The 27,207-nt window shown below is 44.7% G+C and overlaps 1 protein-coding gene across 7 annotated transcripts in view; it reads left to right on the top strand.

Moving 5' to 3' along the window:
- TSNARE1 (t-SNARE domain containing 1) overlaps positions 1-27,207 on the top strand; it is a 462,920-nt gene that overhangs the window by 100,178 nt on the left and 335,535 nt on the right. For all 7 annotated transcript variants that reach the window (XM_066990792.1, XM_066990788.1, XM_066990790.1 and 4 more), the window contains one exon: positions 1,605-1,727. In XM_066990792.1, coding sequence (XP_066846893.1) covers positions 1,643-1,727 — 85 coding nt within the window. In that variant the 5' untranslated portion in view covers positions 1,605-1,642. The remainder of the gene's footprint in view (positions 1-1,604; positions 1,728-27,207) is intronic.

Here is a 27,207-nt window from a genome sequence, read left to right as displayed (position 1 = left end):
TTTAGTTTCTCATTGCTCTAGCCTGTTAGTCATAGGCAATAAATGTCAGTAGTCTCCCTATTCTGAGTCTGTTTAGCCTGTCACAATAGTTGTTGAGTGATCTCCCTGTCCTTACCTCAACCCTTGAGCCCTTCCCATCGTATTTTCTCCCCCTTTCCCTTTGAGGAAGGGGAGTGAGAGAGCGGCTGTGGTGGAGCTCAGCTGCCCAGCGGGATAAAACCACCACAGCGGCTTTACCTTCTTGACACGCTTGGCTACTGTGTCGTTTAGTGTCTTGCTAACCCTTGGCTCGCAGGTGGTTTCTTTTAACTTTTGCTCTTGTTTGCTTCATTTGCTGACTGAAGGCTGTTTTCCTGAACTGTAGGATTTATGTGCTAGAGGTACCTGCACCCTCAGATGCCAATTATGTGTGTATGCTGTGCACCGAGGCTGGGTGGGAAGCTGCGCTCTGGATTTGCTGCTCTTTTAATATGTTCAGCTGGTTGGTACATCCAGCTCCCACCCCTTCTTCTCTCAAGGCAAATGCACTTTCATCCTCTTTCAGGTTTCTTGCCCAATTAAGACAGGACGGTAAGTGACTTCCCTTAGTCCTATAGATCCTCTGTCTGGCTCTCCTCAGCAGTATTGTTATTTTTTATTTTTATTTTTTAATTTTGCAACTCTGAAATTAAAAATGAGAATGAAGTGCATGAGGGGCCCTTTTTTGTTGAGTAAGCCCCTACCTTCCTCCTCCCAATTTTCCCTGTATGGGGCATTTTTTCCCAGCCTTGATACAAGAAAGCAGCAGCTGGGTTTGGCCCTGCATCATGCCCTTTCTGATGTGGCACATCTATCCGTTTTCTTCCTTTGCTGTTGTCACCTCCATGCCTTAGTGTTGGGCTACATTTAATATTAAAGTCGTGGAACCCCGATGATTTGCTCGAGGGTGTCTGTGGCTCACGGTGAGACGAGGCCTGCAGACAGTGAAGTGGAACAGGGGGAGAAGCCTTCCTCTGCCAGTGCTGTACTGATTTCAGTCTGCTGCTGCTACCTGAGACCCTGTAGCTGCTTCTGCTTTCTTTTTTTTGTTGTTGTTGTTCTTTTTCTTTTTTTTTTTTTAAACCAGCAAGGAAAAATAACCCTGGCTCCAATATTTATAGTAGAGGTCCAGGAGCTTACAATACAGCAGCAAGCTGTCTCTTTTGAGAGCTAATCGAGACTGTGGTATGATGGATAGACTCCTCACCAGCTCTGTAGCAATAATGTTCCAGAAGACAGCATTACCTGGTTTTGATCAAGTGCCTAGTCTATGCCTACCATCTCCAGATCTCAAAGCACTTTGTGGACAGCGAGGAATTAGTCTTGACATGGCTGAAACAGATAAATTGTCGCCCTTTATTACTGGAGAAAGTAAGGTTGAGAGAGATCTAATGACGTGGTCACCCCCAAGATCATCTGTAGTCCAGGAAACCTGGATTTTAGTGCTTCGTTTCGTTTTGTGGTTGGGCATCCTGAAGTTTGGAGATAGGCCTTTTGTTTTTCATTTGCCTTCCCTCCTCCACCTAGAGTAGTGGAATTTAACTGACTTTTAACAGTGTTATATGTCTTTTTCTCTGTTCTCTTAGGTTTAAAGTACAATCCTGCGTCCGTTGCTATCTAGAAAATGTCTTATGGATCCATTGACGGGAGTGGATTTGGGAGCAGGAACCCATTTGGAGGCCCTTCGAGACAAGGCTATCAACCTCTCGGTAAAGTATTGATCCCCTGCTGTAATTTATTCTACCAGACTTCCACTTTTTAAAAAAAACTCATATTTTACTGAATGATGTTCAACGTGGCTGTTGTATACATATCAGGCTATCTCCAGAGGTTGTTTCTGTTACAGATTTTCAAAGGTGAAAACCAAACTTTTGTTGGGTTTGATTTGTATGATGAGGCGCAACATCGTACCGTGCTCAGGTCTTGAGGTTTCAGTGTATCTTGCCAATTGCCATGGAAAAGCGACACTGATGAGGGTTTTGGAGATGTTTTGAGGGATTGGGAGAAGGAATTTAGCACATTTTCTACATCTGTTTGTGGCTCTCCTCATTTCCTCAGCAAGAAGTTGGTTCAAACGGTTGTTCTCTGGCTAGCTGTAGCTGCACTGGTGATGGGAGTAGATGGGGTAAGGTCCAAGGAGAAGAGGGTTGTGATTCCACAGGGCACAACTTAACTGCTGGGGAGGCTGCTTTAATCTGCAAAATGTGCTCCAGCATGGCAACGGGGGATAAAAACCTCCTCAGGGAATGCAGAAACCATAAACAGCGACTTGCAAATGAATGCAGATTCTGGTTTTGTGGGGTGTTTTTAAGTGAACACCAGACATACTTCCTTTTCTTGTTCCCTCCTTCCCACAAAGGATTCCAGGAATGCTAAAGTAGAAAGAGAAAAAGCATCCAGATGTCAGCCTTTGTATATGAAATGGTCTCCACTGCACAGGGCAAAGCCGTGCTTCATAAAAGCATATTCCTAGTGTAACTGCCGTAACACAGGGCTCAGCTAATGATTATAACCTCCTGCTTTGGTGGGTCGAAGGCATTGGATCTACTGTGTCCTCTTCTTGTAGGAGGCATCCTTTGCCAGAAGAATGGTAGGTAGAATAATTAGTGTTCGTTAGGCACTGCAAGCATGCCATCGTCCCTGTTGATTCAGGGCTGGCTCGTGCTTGGAGGTGGAAAGGAGGGTCTCATCCTGCCCACCTTTGAGCTACTGTTCGAGAAGGATGGAAGCCAGCCCACGTGGGCATGGGTAGTTAAGGCCACGTCTCCAAACTGCACCACGTCCTGGTCCAGATAGGGAGTTGCTGTAGGGCCAGATCTGGTTTAATACAGCCTGACTTTCAGTCTGCCCTGTGAGCTGGAGCATATTTTTGCATTTAGTTTTAGTTCTGGGTCTGTCCTGCACAGCAGAGTGAGGGTGCAGTGGCTGCTGCGGAGACACAGCTGAGGGTTCAGACCTTTGCAGAAGCATCAGGAAAGGGGACGTTGTAGCGCGGCAAAGTTACTGCTAGCACGGGCCATTACTGCTTTGCGCCTGGGAAAAACATCACCACCACCACTCTCTTACGTTGCCTTTGGTTTCAGCGGTGCTGTTCATTAAGGCAGCCTGACTTGGTTTCCAAGTTGTCAAGGTTGCAAATATTCTTCGGGAAATGCTTCATTGTTTTGCAAATAGCTGTTCCCCCTGGATGGATCTATAAAAGAAGCATAAAGGTTTCTCATGGTTTTGTGTTTTCTTATGAGTTTTGGTGCAATTATCTTTTTTTTTTTTCCCCTTTGAAGAGGGAGAGGGTATTGAATTAAGTGTGAGTTGACTGCTCAGTTTTAAATAGTGATTTTTAGGCAGTTCTACAAGGCAAAATTAAAGGCATAAAAGCAAGGAAGAATGGGATGCTTGGGCACAATGAAAGAACCATACAAAAAGAGAATCAAAATCTGGAATAGACAAATGATGGATCTCAGTGCACTGTGGTTTTGGATTAAAAAAAAAAGAAAAAAACACAAAAAAAACACCCCAAACACGCAAATACTTACAGTGCTGTACAAAATGATCACTATTTTTAATGCAAATGCAGAGAATAATTCAAGATGCTTGCAGTTCCTAAGTATTTGAAGAGGTACCACATCAAGCCCAGCTTGCCCGTCATTTGAACAACCCTCAGTGGATTGCAAAAAAAGTAGCTGGCATAGAAACATCAGCTTTCTTAAGACCATGATCTTGAAACCATTTCAGCTGCCTGTCCAGAGCCTTTTAACTTGTCAGCTCGCATCTCAGAGGTGAGAAACTTTCCCTCCGTGCACGCACACATGGTCTTGGGTGGTGTTGCAATGGCCAAGTCTTCCAGGTCCTCCAGGGCTGATCTTCCTGGTGAGCAAAGCTTGGTCGCGGAGTTGTTCAACACCACCTGGGACCCTTGGCTATGGAAGGGATTGCAAGGCAGGAGCAGGCACTTCACCACTTCGCTGTATACCATCGCAGAAAGGCATTTCTGAAAAGAAAGACAGACTTGTTTCCTTGGCCAAGGGCAACTCGGAGAAACTTTTCTCCTTTTTGTGTGTCTGAACCAGAGATGAGCTCTCTCAGCCTAAATAACTCTCCATGCCCCTTCGCCGTGGGAGACTGAGTAGTACATGCCAAGTGTCTTCTGTTGTAGTATCCCCAGATATTGTCATTAAGTGTCAGGAGAGGGTCAACGCAGAGCTCATCTTATGCCTCCTGCTTCCCAAAGATGGATGACTGCCTTGCTAAGAAAAACTGCTCTCTGCATTACCTCATGGTATGGCTGGAACAAAAGACCGTGGCCTTCCTGCTGCCGTATGGATGTCTGCTCACAGCGGGGCAGACCTCGATGGACATGTTCGGCGTGTGCTCTGAAACCCTTCTTCTTGCTATATCCAGTAAACAAATAAATAAAAAGTACCAGCATCCCTGCAGATAGGTGCTGTAGCGTGCGATTCAGCAGAAATCTTCAGGCATACAAGAGAAAACCCTGGGATCTTTCAACAACAGAAGTGATGGGGATGCTGCTGCTTAATAGCTTTACCGTAATAAAATGGATAATGCAATAAATGGAAGTTACAAGTGGGTTTCGGTGGCCCCGGCTTACCTCAGGAGCCGGAGGCTCCTCATAGCAAGTGGTCAGACAGCGGGGTGAGGAAAAAGTAAAAATCACCAGGGATTTTGTTTCTGAACTCTTTAATTCAGAGAACAAAGAGGCCTCAGGTTTTGCTTTTTGAAAATAAAATACCAGACATTACTAACAGGAGGGTGGCCTTTACCTGTCTGTCTTGGTTGTATCTCCTCCATGGAGGAAATGGGAATGACGGTGAGGCTTCCCCTGGCCTCGGGCTGCCATGATGGTGGATGGAGTTCCAGCTCATTGTCGGGCGCTGCAGTGGTCGCCCTTGTTCCCCATCCTAATTAGCGAAATCCGCAGGGTCCGTCTGCAGAATTTTGTGGAGGAATCCCAGGGGCAGCTTTATGGGGAGTTAGAGTTGGGTGTTGGGCAACTCCAGTTCGAATTGTGCTTTTGATGGTTTTGCTGGATATCCAGGATTTAAACCTGAGAATGGAAAAAAAAAAGTGTTTCAAAAGATTTTTTAAAAAGTAATGTGTGATATCTGAAATAAATGGAGACCAAATGCCGTGCAGCAGTAGGAATTAAATCCTGAATTCTCAAGTGTGCAACATCTGCCATATTAGACCCATCCTTCCGAAAACAGGCTTTTTCTGGGGAGAATGAACAAAATCTGCTGTACGCGGGGAGGCACAGAGGTCAGGGAATTCAAATAGATTGAATTAAAATGCCACAAGCCAGGAATTTTTTAATGCTGTTTTTATTAACCTTACTGTGCACTGGCCATTACAGGACAGATTTGAACAGGTCATTTCATGTTCCAGAGGTGTAATGTTTCCAGGTGTGCTCACGGGAGCATTGGGTCAGTGCTTAATTTTGCCGTGACTTCATCTAGACTATTTTTTCTTTGGTTGGTTGCTCGTGAAGATCGCATGCGGGACACTGGCCAGGGTTGTACTCAAGATATATCGCACACGCGGCTCCCTGCTTCTCTGCTAGGCTGGCTGTCTTGTCAAAGAACAAAATTAGATTGGTCTGTGCACCTTGTTCTTGGCAGCGTTCGCTGGGTATTTATCACCTAATTATCATTGTGATACTTAGCAATTCATTGTTGTATAATTTCTGCTAATATTTTTCCAGGAATTGGGTCTATAATTTTCTTAGCCCTCCCGTCAAGTGGTTGGGCCATCCTGCCGTCCTCTCTGTGCCCGTCCAAACCTATTTTGCTCTTTCCCAGGCAGTTTTGGAAAGCGGTTCAGAAGAAAATACACCTTGAGGGCCATTGTTGCCTGCAGGATGGTGGAGTCGCAGAGTGCTGCGTGGGCAGAAGGCGCTCACATCGGTTGTGGGCACTTTGATGGGGTGGGGATGGGGCAGGAGCTCTGACGGAGACCCAGGACCGATGGCCAAAGCTGGGGTGGACGTTCTGTAGACCAAACTCAACACCAGGTGTACGAACCAGCATTGTGGCCTGACCACCACGTGTTCCTTCGCTCCCTCCTGGGGTGGGTTGAGGTCTGATGGCAGAGCGTGGGAAGGATACCACCGCCAAGCTTCGCATCTCCATCCTGCAGTGCGCCGAAGCACTTGGATTCCTAAACACACAACGAGTCCCCGAGGTCAATTAACAGACAGCAGGTGGTTAATGCTTCTGCTTTATTGGGACCCGAGCGCAGCTTTGTTTTAGCACAAACTTCCCAAGTGACTTTCAATACCTACAGTGCTTTGTTAAAGGAGCACTGAAATATTTAATCACTGCAGCGTACAGAGCTAGCCAAAGGGTGTGGAAGATGCTCTAAATCTGACCATGGCATGTTCCTCGCTGGAGCAATGAGGGACCCCACCATGAGCTTAAGCTTCCCTGGTATAAATCATTATATGAAGAAAGAGTTAACGGTGGTGGAACAAAGCAAGAATAAAGTCTTGGCACATTGTAGTTTTATTTTTTTTTAGAGCTCAGAACTTTAGATTGATGCAACATTAAAGGTTTTTTGTTTGTTTGTTTGTTTCCACCAAAGTTAAAGCCTTTAAATCTGAATGATTGCATTGCGACTTGGTCACGTTCAGTGATAAAACCAAAGTATGTATTTGGGATGGAGTCCCGTCAACAGCAGAATGGAAAGACAGAGTTAAAAGTGTGCCCATCTGCAGCACCTTTTTTTGCCAGTTGTAGGTAATTCACAAATACTACTCACAAGTTACTCCCTGGTCTGTAAAGAAGGTGGTACGTCTTCTATTTTATACAACACTGAAAATAAAATGGCTTGTCAAATGCTCTGTAAAAAGTTTGTGCGAGTCTTAATGATTGATTTTCACTTCTGAGTCTTGGGTCCTGTCATATTTTCTTGAATTTACAGGGACATAGACGTCTAGAGGGCTCGAATGTTGTATTAATCAAATCATTAATTGGCCTGAAATGAAGTGCTGGTCCAAGTCTAGATGCAAGTAATACTAAAAATCATAAGATGATCTGTCCCACTAGACAACTTCAAAATCCTGCTTATCATATCTACAGAGGAAGTGTTTCATATTGTTTGTCTGCTATTGTGCAATATTCCCAACATTAAACGTTTGTTTCCTTAGTCCAGTCTGAGGAAATGCAGGGGATATTCTCTGTTTTACATCCACTTCTTAGAGATCTTAGCAATGATTTAATGAATTAATAAGCCAAAACATATGAAAACATATTAAAGAATAATGAACAACATGTTTTATAGCAAAACAAATTGCCAGGAGAATTAACTTTGATACACAAATTAACTTTGAAACTGTTTGTTTTGAAAACCTCTGCCCTATCCCTTCTGGCAATTTTAACATTATAATAAATGTTTCACTCTAATCTTGGTATTTCAGGGAAGTTAGGTGGTTATGCATTTATTTAAATAACTAGCAAAACCAGAAAACACCATTGAAATAAATAAGTAAATAATGAAATATTTGACCACCTCATAGCAGTTAAAATGATACAATACAGAAACAAATTCCTGGGTAAAATAAACCTTTTTTTTTTTTCTCTAGCTGTTTCATTTGCTAGTCTTCGCCATGCAAAGCCATTTTATTGTAACCATGTGAAAATCATCCCGGTGCTCCCAATCTTTAGTGGAAAACCAGAAAACAAACACGCAATCTTGTCCTCAGGCAGCGTTCAGCTGGAAATGCATTTAAACATCTCATCCTCTCAGAATAGCTCGCTCCATTTTCCACTTGATTACAGCCAAATTAGAAGTAGCTGAAGAAGATGTTCTCCCCTTGCTCTGCTCATCGTATGGGTACCTTGGTGGAGAATGCAGAGCAGGATGAAGGTGCTGGTGGTTCCTTTAGTGGGTACCTGGCCACAAGCCTGTCCTCTTGGGACATCTGTCCAGGTGGATGCATTTCCCCGTTGGAGCAGAGACTTGTCCTAGGCTTTCGTTTCAACTCCTGAAATTAATACGGCTCAGTGCTTTTGCTTCTGGTTGCTCTGGCAGAGCCAGGAACCAAAGGTTTTTTTTTCCTTGTCTCACAAAAGAGCAAAGAAAATTTTGTTAAAACCTGCGTTTCTTTACAATTAAACACTCCCCCTTAACTATCACTTTGCAGAAAGTTTGTAGCTGTTCTTGCTTAAGCTGTTTAGACCTGGAGGAGATACTGATGCTCCTGAGATTCCTCTCATCCTGTCAGTGCAATCCTATTCATGTTTGCCAGCTCTCTCAGTCTCTCAAAATCACGTGTCTGCTTAAGAAAGCAGAGTGGTCTTTGCTTTAGAGCCCTTGTCCAACAAGCCATAAGTGAGTGCTTGCCTATATTACTAAATTCTTGCAAGCACTCTGAGCCTTCCTCATATTTTCTGGGATAGCTCTGCTTTTGCACCTTGTGCTTTGCCTCTGTTTTTGTACCTTGGCAATATCAGATGCTTGGATCAGAAACCATTTTTTCTTGCGCTCTGCCTACAGATAAGTCTTCCTGAAGCAGGACACCCGGCTGGAATGGAATTGTGTGCAGCAGCAGGATCCCTCCAGTGACCTTGCATATTAGCCTGTTAGTACTTGATGGGAATTACACTGGAAAAGGTGGCATCCAGGAGCAGGCTGGCACTGCTGGCACAGGTTTATCCACTCCTCGTCGCATTCCCTGTCCTGTTCTCTGGAAGGTGTTGGCAGCTCTTGCTGCCCTTACAGCTTGCTAGAAGGTCTTTTCATTTCTGATTCGTACGTTCACATCAGGAAACCAAGTGAGGTTGGAATGGAATTCAGCTTGATCTGTCTTAGGTCGGATCAGCACGAGGACGTGAATGTGCAGCGAGTGACCAAGTTTATGTTCTGTCCCCTCTGCTATTGCTGTAGCAGCCCCAGTAAATTTGGGAATGGAAATTACTGAACATTGAAAGGCAAACTAAAATAGTACCTGGCATGGTTTTGCTTGGTCCCAGACGTTTCCCGGGTGTGAATCAGACATTTGCACAGCACAGGTTGTTAGCACAGATGAGGTGATGCTACCTCAGCGTTTCTCTTTGAGCCCTGCTGGGGCAGGCATCAGGTCCACGCATGCACCTCCGCTGTGCCTTGCTGGTTGTGAAGTGCTAAACTCTGATTGCGGGCTGCAAAGCAAACTTTATATTCCGCTAATTATATTCTGTTAAAGCAGTGTTGCTTCGGGGACATGTTTTTATTATTGCAGAATTTCTGTCTGGGGTTCTGGCAGTGAGAGTGATCAAATCCAAATAATCTGAACCCAGGGGTAAAGTTTAAGAAAGGAAGACCTGAACTGTGCTACCTGGGCTGTTGTAGTATGGAAAGTGGGCGCTGCAGAGCGCACCGGGTGAGATGGACCTCGGTGTATTTGCCAGGTTGGAGTGTACTTACGTCTAGTGTTAGGGGAAAAAAAAATGAAGGGGGATAAAAAAAAGGCATATAATTTGTAATGATGGTGCTATTATCCAGCAAAAAGTCATACTGAGTAAGTGAGCCTGATGGGTGGGTGGCTTGGTGGACGGACGGACAGATGGACGGATGGACAGGTGGATGGACAGATGAACAAGGCACCCATGGGGATTAGGGCGATTTAGTCTGGATGGAAAGCATTTAGGAGCAAGGAGGGATTTTAGATTGGATGTTAGGATGTACGTATTGCAAATCTCCCCTGAATTTCTCTCTTAGACTTGGGTATTTATGGTTGGGATTCATGAGCACCTTTAGTAACTTCTGGTGTGACTGAAGGTAATGAGAGTCGTGCAGGCAGTTGTAGCGGGGTGGAAGAAGCAGTTTGCATAGATTTTGAGGTGTGCAAGTGATTGCATAGGTATTTATAATACCAGTTTCCCATTGCTTGCTGATTCCAGGCTGGAGAAGAGAGGGCAAAGAAGGAGGAATAAAGCAAAACCCTGCTGATTTTTACATAAATGACCAAAAATGATGAACTTAGCTGGGAAAACAGCACCAAGTTGGTTGCACGTGTAAACTGGACAGCTCTCCTGCTTGCCCCTTGTGCTGAATCAGCCACGCAGGGTGCTGGGGCCAACCCTGGATGAACGCTATTTTGCGTAGTCACGCTTTGCAGTAGAGCTGTGCTTTTCAGACAGCCCTAACTGCTCACCTCTCCAGCTTTCCAGAGCTCCACAGCTATGCAAGCACGGGTTATTTTTGGTGGAAGTGAAGCCTGAAATTTAATTCTGCTCCAAAAGGCACCGTGAAGGCTTGTCCTTCTGGTTGCTCTGTAAGATTTGAATGAAATCAGCTTATTTTCAGTCCAAGAGCTGAACAAATGAGTCAGCTCTACAGTGCTAGCAGACGAGATGGGGAGTCTTTCTATCCTAAGCTGTTTGTGCATGCTGTAATATTTTGCAAGTGCTGGATTGCAGATTTTCCATCTTTTTCACCCCACCACACTGGAGTTGCTTTTAGATCCTGATTATTCCCTTAAAACAGGGATGGCTTTAGTGACTGCACTTTCTTGTCTTGTGATTCATAGGGCTTGCTGTCATCTGCTGGTCGTGCTTTAAGCTGAGCTGCTTCTGTCCTGGGCTCATCCTTCAGAACTGCGCATAAGCTTTGCTGCTGGGATTTTTGAACATCTGCACAGTAGCAACCCAACAAGGCGTAAATTTGCTTTTACATTTTAAAGGAAGTCCTTGACAAGGCAAACTTGCTAGCAGGTATCCCTTTCCTCCACTCCAGGTCCTCATCTTGGGCAAAGGGGAGAGTCTCGGGCAGTGAGCAACAAGACAGCATCTCAGAGAAAGTACCGATTTTACATTATTATTATAGCTTAAGTTGCCAGCAGCTTGATTAAAATAAAGATCATTCTGAGATGTTCTCCCTGTGCTTTATCGCGCTGTGTCTGTGATGGGGGTTTTCCTCCCTTATCCTTTAGCAGAACTGGTTAACATCTATCCTCCTTTGATGCTCCTCTCTCCTTCCCAGATGTTTTTTTTAGTCTGGACAGGCACTTGAAGAAAGTGGTGCTTCTTCTTTCACGTAGCTGTGGGATTTTGGTATAGGTTGTCATCATGAACACTGTGACTTGCCTTAAACTTCTTTTCTTGGTCTCACTGCAAATGAAGCAGTTGGAGGGTGAAGTAGGGCAGGTGTTGCCCTTCATCGTACAGCTTCAGCACACATAGACATCAGGGCTGGAGAACCAGTCTTGAAGACACCCTAAGAACCATAGATAATGCTTTTAATAATGAATTTTTAAGCTGTGAAGAGCAGGGCCTGGGACTCACAACTTTTTGGCACGACATTCTGAGCAGTACGTGCATTTTACTTTTTGTTTTCCACCCCTTTCTGCAATGTTTTGTGTCCCAAATATTTTTTAAGAGAAAATTCTACATTTTCACATATTTTAGGAGGTCAGAGTCAGATGGACACTATTTTTTTCAAGATAATTTGCCATTGTAATCCTTGTTCCAGTCTTCAGTCTCGTGGGCATGTCTCGTCACTCTGGAAAATGTCCACAATTCTTCCAAACCACAGAGCAGCTTCCTTGGGCAAAGGTGCTGTTTTTAGTTTTAACTGGGCTTAGTCTATCTGAAAAACTTGGTCCTTTTGTGCCTGGCAAAGACCCACGCATCTAGCTGGGCACGCTGCCATCTCACCAGATGGCCAGCAGAGCAGTGGCCAGCACTGCGTGTCACATCTCCACTTGGCAGCACACAACACGATTCCCAGGTGACAGTTGTCATCAGCTTTGAACTCAAAACACACCTAAGGACTGGCCGAACTGATGTGACAGCCTGAATCCAGCTCTGCATAGTGGTAACTGGGTTGGACGTCATGGAAATAATGCCCTCAGCTGCTTTAGAAGCAGGTAGGACTCACAAGACATGGCACCGGGTCAATTTTTACCTTTGAAACATACTGCGTGATGAGGAGCTCAGCTCCTCTGGGCAGAAGAAGGACATAGAATCATTAAAGAGTGCCCAAAGGAGGCTACAAAGATGGTGAAGGGTCTGGAGGGCAAGGCGTGTGACGAGAGGCTGAGGGCCCTTGGTTTGCTCAGCCCAGAGCAGAGCAGGCCGAGGGGAGGCCTCATGGCGGCCTGCAGCTCCCTCACGAGGGGAGCGGAGGGGCAGGCGCTGAGCTCTGCTCTCTGGGGACAGCGACAGGACCCGAGGGAACGGCATGGAGCTGGGACAGGGGAGGGTCAGGCTGGGTGTGAGGGAAAGGGTCTGCACCCAGAGGTGGTCGGGCACTGGGACAGGCTCCCCAGGGCAGTGGTCACAGCACTGAGCCTGCCGGAGTTCAGGAAGCGTTTGGACAACGCTCTCAGATATAGGGTCTGATTTTTGGGTGGTCCTTTGTGGACCCAGTAGTTGGATTCAATGATCCTCATGGATCCCTTCCAACCTGGGATGTTCTGTGATCCTATGATTCTTATCCAGACCTCCGGGTGGCTTCATGCAACATCTTTAAATGCATTAAGTGGAAACACATGAGTTGGATGTCCGTGTTTCTTACCTTTCTGTGGCTGCAGAGGCCCACAGCAAGATGATGGTTTTTTTTTTTCTATATGAGCACATCCTAAGTATATTAAAAATGTTTGAAGTCATTCTAAATCTGGTATTTTTAATGGGAATTAAGCCTGCAGCACACTGAATTGGGGAAGGCAGCTGATTATTCTTGTGACTTGGGTTGGGAACTACAGTAGTGGATTTAACATATTCACAGTGAGATTTTTAAAGCCTATATCCCGTTTTCAGAAACGCTCTTGAGGTCTGTTTTCACAGGTCTCCAGGTACTTGATGACGGAGGTACGGATGTGGGAAGGAGTTGATATCCAAGGCCCTTTTGTGCTCTGGAAGGCTTCTAAGGACCTCTTGAAATACAGTCCTTTGACCAAGGGCTATTCTATTGCCAGTCAAACCTGAGAGCTCCTAAATCCACAAAAATGTGCTGAAATTGGGTTCAGTGCCCTGAAATATTTCTGTGTTTTGGCTGTTCATTTCTTTGAAAGCTTTACCCAGGGACATTTGGGACTGGGTTTCCAGAGAGACCAAGATATTACGATAGATGTAGATACAAAAGCTCATTGTTAAGACACATGCAGGGACTTTGTTTAATTAGGTAGGGATTTTTTTTCCCCCTGAAATACTTTGCTCAGGGCCTTAGTGGAGAACAGAAGCAGACTGAAGAGCTGACCACAGCCACGCTGCATAAAATTCTATTTATCCTCTATTCCTTCTCCTCTCCTAACACAGCTACAGTTACAGAAATAGAAGTAGAGACACAGCCATTGAAGTAGAAGGACTGAAAGCTATATAAAGATTTTTAAAAGTCATAAATCCGTCTTTTAAGATTGGGATTAGCACATTGCAGTGAACTTGGGAAATTAATCCGTTGTGTATGAAGCTACACTGAGGCAAGACCATAGGGAATCCAGTTCCCCGAAATAAGAAGTTTTGAAGGAGGACAGTCAGTCCTGGGTGCATTAAAATTTCAAAGCTACCGTACTTGTCCACATATATGGAGGCAACTGCAGTGATGAATTGAGCAAAATGAGACTTCCGTATTGCTTTTTCCTACTGATCTCTTTTTTATTATTATTATTTTCACTTCTGTAAAAAGTTAGAAGGCACAGATTTATAAAGAGGGTTTGCTGTAAAGTACAGTTTGCAAAGAACTTGGGTTTATGACAAAATGGCCCAAAAAAAAAGTTTATTGCAATCATGTAGTAGTCAGTATTTCAGATTTATTGCAAGCACAGTAAGAGTTAAGCAGGTTGGGAAGGAGGAATGGTCTGCTTCTTTTCCTGCACTGCTTTGCCAACAAGACAGTAGCCTGCTTGTGGTTTTGAACAATACACAGATAATGTCAAGCCAGGATCTAATAAAAAAATGGCTAAAGCTATATAGAAAATGGCCAGAAGTACACATATATCTACCTAAGGGGTATGCATTTGTAGTGTATGTATACGAATATGTAAGTATGCTTTTGAAATGCAGTTTGGAGGTTTTAGTTGTACTGTTATTTCACACCTCTCCTTTTATAGTCTTACTGTTAAAATAAAGTGTGTCTATTCATATTTTTTTAATTTGGAGTTTGTTAACAGAATTTCAGTATTTTCACAGAGATTTTTTTTTCTTCATGGAGTTTTCACACTTATTGCTCATCAGTGTTGGAGAAGAAGCAACTCAGCCTTGTTATCATCCTGACTGTGAGAAAAACTTTATGCTTATGTACAAGATTAATAAGAAAACAGCCACTGTTGCAAAAAAAGTTTCCTTCTGGGAGACTGAACTTGCTGGAGATCAGAGAGTTGAACTCCTTTGGATCTGAGGGATGCCTGGCATCTCTCCAAAGAGATGAGGGATATTGAGTTATCAGTGCATCTTATGTCAAGGGTTCTTTTTCATCCATACCCCCAGGTTTGACCTGGTAGCAATCCACCTTTTTTTTTTTTTTTTGGATAAAATATCGCCATATTTGATGCTATATAGCTGTCGGGAAGAGGGCTGCCTGTCCTGGTTTTGCTCTCCAACCCTTTTGCTTCTGGTTTCTGGCTGAACATCCTATTCCCTTTGGTCCACCTCTGTTTTACTGCAGCATTTTACTTCTTCCAGGCACATCTGAGACCTCCTTAAAGCTGAGCTGAGATGGGACAAGGAGAGGGCCAGCATCACACTGCACAGTGACTCTGCCCCTCTGCAAGAATCAAAAGCCTTACAAGCACTCCTGGTATCTTCTCTCCTCCTTGGCATTTCCATCAGGGTGGCTGTGAGTCAGGCAGAAGGGATTCCCAGTCAGCAACAGCTGATCTTTCTCTTCAGCTGCTGGAGCAGTGCTCCCGTAGCATGCTGTGAATTCCTCTTGTTGGCTAAATACAAGGGCTAACATGCTTTGGGGGAGAAATGCTGGGTCTTCTGCTTGATTTGCCATTTCTTTCTTTCCTAATTATTTCTAAAAATTCCCCACCCTCCACATCCATCAGTTTAGGCACAGCAGGGACTCAGGTTTTTTGATTGTTTTTGTTTTGTTTGTATGTTTCCAAAAACTTTTTTTTTTTCATTTTGTTCTATTATTTTCTCCCCCTTCTCTCAGGCCCTTTCTCCTCACTTGCCTGTGCTGCTTTTCTTGGCCAGGCTTCCCGAAGCAAAGGCAATGACATTGTTTTACAGGGTCGTATAAATTCTTACCCTGCTTTGGCACAAGCATATTTATGTTCGCCTCCCCCTTGGTGCACACTGCGGAAAGGCTTTGTGCTCAAACCCAACTATTAATCTCCAATTGCCCGGAGCGAGCTCTGGATGTGTGCTTCCATGGGAAGGGTGGGTATGGAAATCCTCAACCACCAAAACAAACCCTTCCCTGCATTGAAACGAGCACTGAAGTTGTCCAGTTTTAGGGCATCCATTTAATTATCTGGCCTAAGAAGGGGACCATTCCTAGTAGGCTTAGATAAATCGTCCCATGTTACACCTTGTGTGGGGACACATTATGGCCATCCCTTGAAGCCTGTGCCACAAGGAGATATGTGTCATCGGTATTCTTCGGAGTGCGGCACATTTTAGCACTGCAAATAGATTTTCTTCTCAGTGTGCCTGCTGAAGTGTATGGGCTTTGCTCTCCTCCAGAGAGAGTCATCTTGGCCAAGGCTGTCGTGAGCATTTCCCATGAAACTCTGTAGAAATGCTAAATGTGGTGTTTACTGGGTAGTTCGCCGACTTGTGCTTTCACATGTACAAAGTGGGCCATGGCCATGATTCACTGGACAACCTTCAATAAATCAAGTATCTTCACGTGCAGCTTGCTTTCTCAGCGGAGAAGAGGAGACAGAGGAGAAGGTTGTCTCCACTCCCATTGTGCTTTTCCCATTGTGCCTGCAGGTAGGAAGGCGGGCAGGAAGCGAGCAGAAGGGCTAGGAGACTTCATATGCTGGTGTATTTCTTCTCTCGCCCTTTTTAAAGGCGTAGTGATCTGCCTGGGATGGTATTTGGGTGTTAATCTTCAGCTGAGCAATGACTGTGTCAGACCTTTTAAGTTAAGAAGGCAAGGAGAGGAAACCTCTAAAGAGAGCAGAAAAATGAAGGCGATTCAGTGGCTAACCTAACAGGTTGTAAAGTAGAGGTCCCGACAAATACTTAGAAGAACAAAAATGTGAGATTCCAGCATAAGAAGTACCTCAGTTCCTGGGAGGAAGCTCTGTCAGGCCTTTTAATGACCCCCAGTGGCCAAGATCAGTTTTATCTCATCCATGGCTTTACAGAAACACCTAGCTGTGAACAAAACGCTTTGCAGCAGAAGGCACGGACAGAACTTGGTTATACGGGAGCCAAGCACCGAGAAATAACGTGGCGATTAGTGTGAGCTTGGGACCAGACCAGAGTTTCTGTATTGCAGTGCTGGTTACTGGGCTGCAGTGTGTGAATGCTGCCCAGTCAGCTCGAGCTCAGCTTCCTCTGCCTGCACTCGGATTTAGAAGGTCAAAAAATAGATCAGGATATTGGCTTTGTCTTCTGGGAGGAGAAGTGAGCGTCGACAGGTTGGGAGATGCAAGCATTAAAAAATAAAGAAAGGAAGGTTGGTATGCTCTAATGGAGAAGCTCTTTTGCAGCTTTTTTCCCCCTTTTCGTTTTTTAATATACGTGATAACTAGTCTTCAAACACCAGTGCTTTAGGGAAAGCTTTAAACTAATTCTGCATTTGGATGTTCTGTCAGGCTAAATGCTTTGCATTTTTTTAAGGAGGATATTTCCAGTCCCAGGCATATCAAAGTAAAGGTGAATGACTACTGGCACCTGCAGACACCACAAATTTGGGTTTTTAGCTCATTTTCTATGAAGTGTGGTTGTCGTCGGTTCAGGATGAGGGTCAGCACACTGGCAGAAGGGTAGGAGTGGGAGTTTTGGTGCCTTCTCACTGTGAAACCACAGAGCAAGGGCAAGGACCACGTGCAGGACCACCAGCCCATCTTGGTGGTGCCAAGGGTGGCTGCGATCACAAATGTGGGGAGCGGGACCACAAGGAAGCTGTCTTTCTGGGGCACCCAAAGCTCCTTGCAGAGATGGGTCTGGCAGCAAACATACCAGCTTCCCTACTAAAATAGATATCAATCTTGTGAATGTTATGCTCACAGATACCTTGTAAAACTTGCCACTTTGGGCATCAAGAAAAAAGACGTGAGCAGGGGGGTTCAGGAAGAAGATGGAAGAGCTCAAGAGTGTTTGTAGACACCTTGTTTTTCCCTCTGACTTGCACCCACGAGGTTCCTTAAAACACAAGGCTCTGTATTCACATAGGGTGAAATAAAGCCGTGTTGGTAGTTTAATTTTCATGCATATTTGGGATATATTGGGATATATATATTTGGGATATAACTGGTAGGGAGTTGTTTGGTTTTGTTGGTCCAGAGTTGCTCATGGACGTGTCAAGCTACCTGCCAAGGTGAGTACCTTGCTTTGGGAGGAGATTGCCATGGCCAAAAGTTCATCCAAGCACAAATAAACACAAACTATTTCTGCGGCCCCAAAGCATATATACAGCTGCAGAGGCAGATATATAAGGAGAGGGAGATCAGACCCTTTTGCTTCGGGGAATTAAAAACTCCTGAAAACGGAGGCTTTGAAGACCATTCCCATGTAGGTTCTCTCTCCATTTCTGCTTTCTACGGCTTCTCTGTAGGTCCTGGGGGCAGGTATCAAAATAAATGAATTTCTGATGTGGTCTGTTGGTTCAGATCTTGTATTATACCTGGGCTGCCTTGGGAGAACTTTGGGGGAAAGTTTCCTGAAGGTTATTTCTAAATTCTCTGCTGGAAGGTGCTTTGGAAGGGCAAGCAGGGTAAAAACAAAACCAACAAAGAAAACCCAGCAAAAAGCAGTGCATGTAGAATGGCATTGTATAAATTTAGGGATGAGATAAGTACAAAAATTTTGTGCAGAGTGTTTGCAGTATCTGTTTGGGGGCTTATCAATGAATAACGAAGCAGGCTGCAGGAGACCTCCTCTGCACCTTTGTCGGGGATTTATCTCGGGGCAGTTTATGAGCCCTCACGAGGAGGTTTTGAACAGATAATTTTTGGGGGAAAATAAGACCCTAATGTGGCAGAGCAGAGTGTTCATTTACACAAGATCTTTTGGTATTCCTGGTGATTACCTTTTATATGGGATTAAATACTGACCATCATGTGAAGCTTTCGTAGTAATGCTTCATGGCCAACTTCTTCTTGCATCCGGGCTAGGAAAGGACCCGGCAGAGTGGGAGAAGTTGCTTGACTGAAATCTGCAAAGCATAACCCGTGTCCTTGCATATGAAATGACATCGTTTTGCTCAGGGATTTTGGAGCGGGCACACGCAGGTAGATTTTAATACAGCAGGCGTGTTTGATGTCCTGTCTTAAATCCCAAACTATTAACTTAATTAATATTTTAGGCTCTTAACACCTTTCCCTGCTCGTCATCTACCTCGTGTGAGACTGGAGGATGCAGCTGCTTCCCCTTTCTGGCCTTGCAGCAACAGAATTATATGTTCTTTGTTCTGTATTAATTATTTCACTCTTAAGGTCCTGATCAGGCTTTGACAGAAAGCTCCTCGTGGGCTTTTAGCTCCGTGGTTAAGCAGCATCCTTGCTTTACACCAGAGGCAGCTGCACTTCACCAGTCTGTATAGTGGTACACAGCTGGATGTATACGACCAAACTCCATTTTCTAACTGTTCCAGCAGTATTTTAAAAGGTAAATGAGTTTGTTTGCTTCTTTGTTTTTCCACTGCAAAGGTGGGCAATATGATTTCAGTGGTTTTTACCAGCGTGGTGTGCTCTCCTTGGGCACAAGCAGCCTTGTGATGTGCGAGTGAGAGTGCAAGCGCTGATTTTCTTAGGGAGATGGTGGTGCAGAAGAAGATGTTAGATGACTCTGCCTTGATGGATTTGCCGTTTGCAAGGACAAAGGGAGGGATGGGATGGTTAAGCTGCTGTCTGACGTGGAGATTAAATTAGGTTTAAGAAGGGTTTTGAAATGTCACTGAAGATAAACTATTTTGAATAGGCGATTCCTTAACCAGCTGCTTTTAAGGATCTCTTAAAGTGTTCAGCTGAGGTGTGCTGGCTTGTTTGGTGGGCAAAGAAGAGGGAGTGAGCCTGGATTTGGGGTCTGGCCCTACAGGTCTCGTACACACTTCTGCTTCTGCTTGGAGCAGGCGTAGTAAAGTAAAACCCAAACCATTGTGATTTCTCCATGGCATAAGTTATTTCTACAGTTCACAGAGTGGTTAAGGTGGGAAGGGACCTCTGGGGCCATCTGGTCCAGCCCCTGCTCAAGCAAGGCCACCTCCAGCAGGGTGCCCAGGACCACGTCCTGGTGGCTTTTGAAGCTCTCCAAGGTGGAGACTCCACAACCTCTCTGGGCAGCCTGTGCCAGTGCTCAGTCACCCAAAAGTAGATTCAGTTTTCTCATTTTCTCCAGAAAACAGGCAGAAAATAATAATAATAAAAGCCATTTATTGAAGAAACAACTGTGTATCTCTTGATTGGATTGCTAATTTAAAAATATTTAGGATCTGGAAGAAATCTCCCTATTTTCACTAAGAAGGACTCCATCTTTTCCTCCACAGGGAAATGAAAGGAGGGGGTGGGAAATGTAAAAAATAGATTTATCCAAGTGTTCAGGACAAGAGTGAGGGCTGGGACATCCCAAGATCTTATCTCAGCCCTGATCCCACCTCCCTCACCATTTTTTCACAAACTGGAGCTGTACTTCTTTCCCCAATGCTGTTGATAACTCACATTGCACATTGCTCTTTCTTCTGTAATTTTTAAGCATACTGAGGATCTTGTTGTGATTATGAAAATTGCAAAGAAATACTTATGCATTCCCAAGCTGTCAGACTGGGCAACAGGAGAGGAGGAAAAAGCGTATCATACTCTTCCTGAAGAAACAGGCAGGTTTTTGAGGATCTCAAGGCAGAAAGAGGAGAGGGGAATGACTGGGGTCCTGCTGGACATTTTGCATCCCATTAATTCCCCCGCTCCCGAGTGCGTTTCATCATCATAAAGGTCTTGTCGCAGATTTTGCTTTGAGTGCTGAAAGCTTTGCTCCCCTCTGCCTTCCTCCATGATTTAAGAGCCACAGATGCTGATACATCTCCGAGACGGAATCTGTTACACTCCTCCTGCCAAGCAGAGCTGTGGTGCTTGCTTTATGTCCCTCCTCCTAACACTCAATTTGTTCTTTGTCGGTGCTCAGCTGGCCACATTGCTGAGCACCAGCAGGGCTCCCTCCGTGCAGTGGTTCCTATTAGCTTTCCCCTTCTTAATTTCGTTATCCATTTCTAATGGCGTTTTAATGGCTGAGCTGAATGTACAGTATCGAGGACTTCATGCAGCTTCTGTTTCTCCAGAAGTTTGCCACGGAGAGCACAACTGACCGTCTGCTTTTTGCTCCTGCTGTAGAGAAGAGGTGGGCTCCAGGACTGGAAATGATAGGGGTGTCTGCATTTATTATCTTTAATTTATTTTATTTTTTATTTTTTAATTTATTTTCTTGAGGGTGGATGCTGAAGCATTTACATACGTGTCAGCTTCCTACGAGTTTGTAGCAATTGCTGATTTTCCTCCTTTGAATATCAATGTATTGAACGCTCATTGCATGGACTTTTGAGCAAGTCTTTGCCCACTTGTATCTGTTCAGGTGGGAGTAGCATCTTTTCTGGACTGCTCTACAAATAATCTTTGCAAACATCATCTCATCTACGTTTTCCTTTGTTTCACTTCACAAATAAATTATTTAGTATTTCCAAAGCTCAGTTTTCACTTTCTGTTTGTTTCTTTCCTTGGTTATTCCCATGGCCTTTCTCCAAGCATCCTTGGGTCCTTATCCCAGCTGTAGAGCAGAGCAAGAGGTTGCCCTTGCTCTTGGAAGCCCACCACCCCTCTGCGAACCAGATTACTACATGAGCTTGTCTCCGGCAAGTGGTGCCAGTACTTTACACCTAATCTGTCTGGTTTTTGGTGGAAGCAGGCAGTGCCTTACTCTCTGGCTGCCCCAGGGTCTTTGAGGGCCATGGAGTAGCCAAGAGGATCGAAGGCTCCCAAAGCCACTCCAGCACCACGCAAGGGGCGTAGTCGTTGGTGTCGGGGTTAATATTCACACGAACATCTGCTGTTTTTATTAGTCACTAAATCTGTCGGTGGTGGAATTGAGGCATTCCGCTTTTCAAAGGTAATTAAAGACTGAGTAGTTCATAAAACATGACTCAACGTACAGGGTTCTGGCAAGGTACTGCGTGTTGCATGCACTTGCCAAAAGGATGCCAGATGTTGACGGGAAAACGGAGCTCTCTCCTTTCCCAAAGGAGCATCAGGTTCTTCCAGACTTCAGCGAGACCTGAAGCGAGGCTTGGCGACATGGATGTGACAGCTGGTGATGGGACGAGCGCTGGCATTATTCAAGCTAAGGCATCTTCACGGCGAGGAGCAGCCCTGCAGTCCATCTCCCCTGAAGCTGTCCAGAGCATTTCTACGTGTTCCTCACCATCAAACCTCAACTGCTTCTTCAGGGAGATTAATTCAGAGCGCAGTCGTTCTCACCATTGAGAAATGCTCCTTGAAACATAATCCATTCTTTCCTTTAAGTTTAATTCCTTTACGCGTAATTTTTCTTGCTCTGATCGTGCCCAGGTTACTTCGTTGGAGTAACGACGTGTGGCTGCAGAAAGGTCTGAAGGCTCACCTTTTGTCTCTGATGACATTAGCCCGGATTAGGATTGCGCGCTGCAGAAGGCGAGAGGGAGCACCACATGGCAAGATGAATAAATGTGATCACTGTATGGCGTGACGCAGACGCAAATGTGCCTGGGGGGCTTAATGGGAAACAGAGAAATCTTTCAGTTTTGGAAGAAGAGACAAATAGAACAAGTGCTGTTGGACTTCTAAAATTAGGAATGGCGTAGTGGGGAGAGGTGCTGTGACAGTGCCTCATTTCTTCCCTCTCTATCATCTTTTCTCTCACATGAAGTGAGAGCAATGACAAAAACATACTTCCTCAAGCATGGAAACTTGTGTGTCTGTATTTTATACACCTAAAACAAACAAACAGAAGTATTCACTTTCTGGGAACCTTGCTGCTTTTGCTTTATAGCTCCAACAGGGAAATCTGGGTGTAGTTCTGAATGGGAAGGGTAGTTTCCTCAAAAGGCCAGCTGCCGTAAAGCACAAGTGAGAAAATGAGAACTTAGTATTTATATGAACACCAGTGACCAGAACTAACAAGAGGGATCAGCATTCATTGCCTGGAAAATGGGGATTGTAGCTGCCTCTATCATCTCTTCTCTGGTAAGCTTCTGGGGCATGCATCCATTCCTTTCTGTTCTTAGTGAAGCTTTACTCTTATGTCTTGTGTTTTCCCACCCCAGTGGGCCAGGTATTGTAAATAGAGCAGGACGAGTTATGCTGTCCTTTGGAAAGGCAAATACAGAAGGGATCTGCCTGATGCTTAAGTTGCGCTGTTGTGATGTTAAGGGTTGTTAAAGCAAAGTCTGGGAACATAAAACACGTGGTCTGTTCTGCCAGTATTTCCTGGACCATAGCATGGATTGCGCTGAATTCCCTTGGAGGGAATTACTATTATTAAATTTTTTTTCCAGTGCAATTGAAATGCATGTGATAAAAATAAGTCCTTCTTGTCAAAGACCCCTGCAGGAAAGGGAGCTTTGGGATGATTTTACCCATCCATCTCCTGCCATGCTGTTCCATATCAAGAAGAGAGGGAAGGAGCATTTTTATTTTCATAACACTATTTATTTTGGTTATCAGTCTGATCAGCAGCATTTGCTATGTCTTAAGGAAACCAAATGAGAGTTAAGCGCTTGACCAAAGCAAAGCACTGTCTTGCAAATGCATCTCTCCCTCTGGAAAGAAGAAAATGGAGGTGTGAGTGGCTTACATGGAGCAAGTATCAGTCCCTTGGTGCACTTAGAATCACAGAATCATATTATCTTTTAGGTTAGAAAAGGTCTCCAAAATCAGGCATTGATGATCTCCAAGATCATTGAGTCCAAGCATTGACCTACCACTGCCAAGTCTACCACTAAGCCATGTCCCTAAGCACCACATCTACACGTCTCTTGAAGACCTCCGAGGATGGAGACTCAACTGCTTCCCTGGGCAGCCTGTTCCAGTGTTTCACAACCATTTCAGTGAAGAAATTTTTCTTAATATCCAACCTAAACCTCTCCTGGTGCAACTTGAGGCCATTTCCTCTTGTCCTAAAACTTTGCTGCAGGGTTGCTCTGAGAAGCTGCAGAGCGTACAACTCTTAGCTCTTATCTGTACTCTTCTTTATCTGTTGGAGAGGCTAATCCATAGGATCATTTAGGTTGGATAAGACCTTCAGGATCTTAAAGTTCAACCATCAACCTGACTGACTGAGTCCCGTCATTAAACCATGTCCCTTAGTGCCACGCTGGATGGTTTGGGATGGTTGCAAGTAGTTTCGTGCTGCTCCTAAGCTACTGCAGGCAGGGCTGTTGGGCCTGGACATGCCGTGCTGATGAGGCTACAAGCCTTCAGTCCGCATCTGGCAGCTTCGTGTCTCTTTGGTGAAGAAGAAAGCATGTTTAGGTCTAGTCTGCCCGCCAGCATTTTTAATAGTTAGGAGAGATAATTGCTCCATTCAGAGTAGTGAGACACGCAGCCAGGTTTGAAAGTGGTGAAATGATGATAGATCGCAGCTATTTATCATGTGTTGCGAGGAAGGAGAAGAAGGGGGAGGTAAGAAAAGCGGCACCAGCTCGGTGCAGGTGCTTCCTCGCAGTTTGCGTCACCGCTGCCAACTGCGCCGGCAAAATGAAGTCCTTGTCCTTGCGACCTCCGGAGAGGTCTCAGAAGTTGGCCAGTCTTCTTCCCTCTGCTTTGCTAATGCACTAAATGGCTAGGCACTAATCACAGTAGTCTGCAAGAAAACGTGAGAGGTCAGAAGACCAGCTGAGTTTTTTAGGGTTTAATTTGTTTCCAGCGTTGCAGGAGGAAAAATCATCGTTGCTTGCAGGTTGAATGCACTTGAGAGGCATTCAGAGAAATGTATTTAATACACATATTTGCGTATGTCAGCTCTTAGGTTTTGTTCCTTGCATAGAGATGTGGCAGGATGTGCCTGAGACAAAGAAAGTGGCTCATTCGTTCAAAACCGTTCTTCCCAGGAGAACGTGGTCCACGTCCCCCTTTCAAGGACACCCGTGTGGTGTGAGTGTAATTTCAATTCCCAGCAAATAAATTTAGTAGACTGGCTAGACAAGGATAGGCCTGGCTACCTAAAGGAAGTAAATACCATGTTGTTGAATGCCTGCCTTTAAATCCCGTCTATTTGTGTTGGGCCTCCAGTCTTGCTTCACGCACAAGTGAGCTCGCAGAAGCGGTTAATAGACATATGTCTGCAGGATCAGGCCCCCTCTGAAAGCGCAGATTCAATTATACGCATGACAAATTCATGTACTTGTTTGAACAAAGGAACATTCAGTGCAAGCTCTTCTGGGGAGGAAGCGTGTAATCATGCGTGTTTGGTGCCGCGCTCGGCGTGATGGAACATCGGGGAGCAATTCATTCTCAGCACCAGTGCAAAAATGGTGATTAATAAAATTATAACCGTTTACAGTTCTAATGCTAGGTTTGAACCAGTCTGCTTGTGTCTTTCCCTGATTCAGGAGATAGTACAATTATTTTTATATATGTGAAGCTTGGATAATATGATAGCTCAAATGCTTACTCTCTAGTAGCTGATTTAATTATATGAAATGTCAAGTTAGTTTAAGAAACACTCAGGGAAACCCCTACCTCTGTCAACCAGGAATATGCCAAGTGTTTCAGAAGATAACTTGCACCTCGTGAGTTAAAAACAAACCAAACCAGAAGGCAACACATGCCCAGCCTCTGAGCGCAGTGTGATGCATCGTGAATATAAAAGCAAGACTGAAACTACAGGTTTGATTTTCTTTTATATTTCGAAGAGTGAATAAAGCAGCTTTGCATTGCTCACGGTGTGCCTCATTGATGCCTTTTTATTGCCAACGAGTTTCAAACACGGTGAACAAGGGTAAGGCTTGGGATTTGGGCTGGGGAAATAAGTGTTGACTGAGCTGGTAGTTAGCTCTTCCCCGCAGTACAAATCCTGGTACGCATGTGGTCTCTGCCTCAAGAAGATGGGCTTCTGATCGAGAAGAAAGGCCTGGATGAACAAAAGGAATGGATTTGCTCCTTGCTGAGATCAAAGAGTGCAGGTTTTTTAATTTGAGCTCCGAAGGCTTTGAAGCGGAGGAAAGCCGCCTCGGTTTAACAAGTCGCTGTGTGTCAGCGGGACTGTGGTTTGTCTGCTGAACCCGATGGAAATGTGAGATAAAACACACTCGCCTGAATCTTTCACAGGGGTGTAAGCAAGTCCAGCACATCTTGTTTTGCTGTTGGCAAAGTGCACGCATCCTGCTCCTTCCATCAGCTCAGGCGACATAACTTGGTCATGCATCCAAGTCCCCGTCCTAAATACAGGCAGCTGTTGCTCCCATTTCTTGCAGAGAACTCAGTTTAAACCTGTACAGGCAATACGTGAAAAAATATCCCAGCCGAATGTGATTTTTGTAAGAGTGATTATTAAATTTCAGATGTGTGCTTATGGTTGGGCATAACCTGTGCGAGATGTGGACTGTGTCCGGGCCACATCCTTCTGCGGAAGCCGAGCGATTCCATCAGCCTTCAGATGTTTACTTTGATGTAAACTACTTTTGAGATGCAAAATATTTGGAAATCTCATCTGAACGCGAGGCTGAATTTAGTAACATCCTTGTGGCATTATTGGGTAAACAAGCACTTCATGCACCAGTATCATCGGGCTGCTTGAAGAAATAATTGGTTGCTATTTTGGGATACAGCTTAAGTATAAAAAATATTAATACGAAGTGAGGAACTTTGTCAATGTTCAGAAATACCTTGCTAGACTTGAGGAGATAAGTGTCTTGTTCAGAAGAACAGACAATAGCTTCTTTTACTAATTAAGGACAAAGACTGCCTGAATTTTGAGAAAGCTCTCTAGAAAAGGCAAAGACTTTTAAGAGTATTTTTGGTACTCTTTGAATAAAAGTTTTGCCTTCTCTGCAGTTTCTTGCAAGTTCTGTGATCTCTGGATGAGGGCTAAATGCAAGGAGAAGTCGTGGCATCAATAATGACAGAATTCTGAAGACGTTTTGATAGGAGACAGCAATGGTTACGTGGCTCTTCAGCAGGCATTGACATTCTCTGCGTGGTATTTAAGGTACAAAGACCAACCCCAAACAGATACTTTAGTCCAGGCCGACCTCTGGAAAAGATACCAGTTGTCAGTACCAGTAGAGGAAGAGAGGATGTACTTCTGATATTAAACCAATGGTGCCGGTGCTGGCAAAGATTTATTTTAGGGGAGCTGTGGAGCCCTAAGTCTGTTTTCACGGCTCTTTGGTACTCATCATTTCAGCAAGTTCTAAAAATAACGTTGTAATATAAAGGACCAGCAGTCTCTTCTGGTTTCAAACACTGGGTTGCTTGACGCACCAGTGAAATTTCTGTTGTTATTTCGGGTTGTTTAGTAAGAACTAATTCGTGTTGTTGGACTTGTGAATGACTTTGAGTTGCAACTTCAATTCCATAAATCAGGGTTAGCTTTGCCCATTTATAGGAAACTGCCTTGCTTTTGCTGGCAGCAAGCATTCCCAGCGCAGTAGGTGCTTTTCTCAGGTCCCGTATCAAAGGTGGAAGAAGGCAGCAGGCGCTATCACGGGGCGGAGGCGTCAGTGTGGCTGTCATCGGGAGCTGCCGTGGGTCCTTGGGGCCGTGCGTACGGGTGTGTGTGTGATGTGAGCTCCTCTCCCTCAGCTCGCAGTCCTTTAATCATCACCGCGCTGCTGTCTTCAGTCGTTGTCTCCTTTAGTATGCGTAACATGTTGACAGTTAGATCCCAGAATTGATGCATTACAGCATTTCTGTGTGCAGGCAATTGCACAACATATTTATGTTTGCTTTTTTTGTGTGCGCTACACATTTTTTTTTTTTCTTTTCTGAATTTGTTCAGGCTGAAATTACCTGGAACACTGCTGTTTCTAGTCCTGCAGACCCTGGCGGGGGACTTCTGACTGCTCACTTGGCTGGCGTGCGGGTTGAGTCCTCCTGCCAGGCTGTGCTGACGG

Source organism: Anser cygnoides, chromosome 2, assembly GCF_040182565.1.
Source record: "Anser cygnoides isolate HZ-2024a breed goose chromosome 2, Taihu_goose_T2T_genome, whole genome shotgun sequence".
NCBI classification, from domain to species: domain Eukaryota; kingdom Metazoa; phylum Chordata; class Aves; order Anseriformes; family Anatidae; genus Anser; species Anser cygnoides.
The sequence above is the reverse complement of the archived record's forward strand: the minus strand, read 5'-3'. Positions and strand labels throughout refer to the sequence as shown.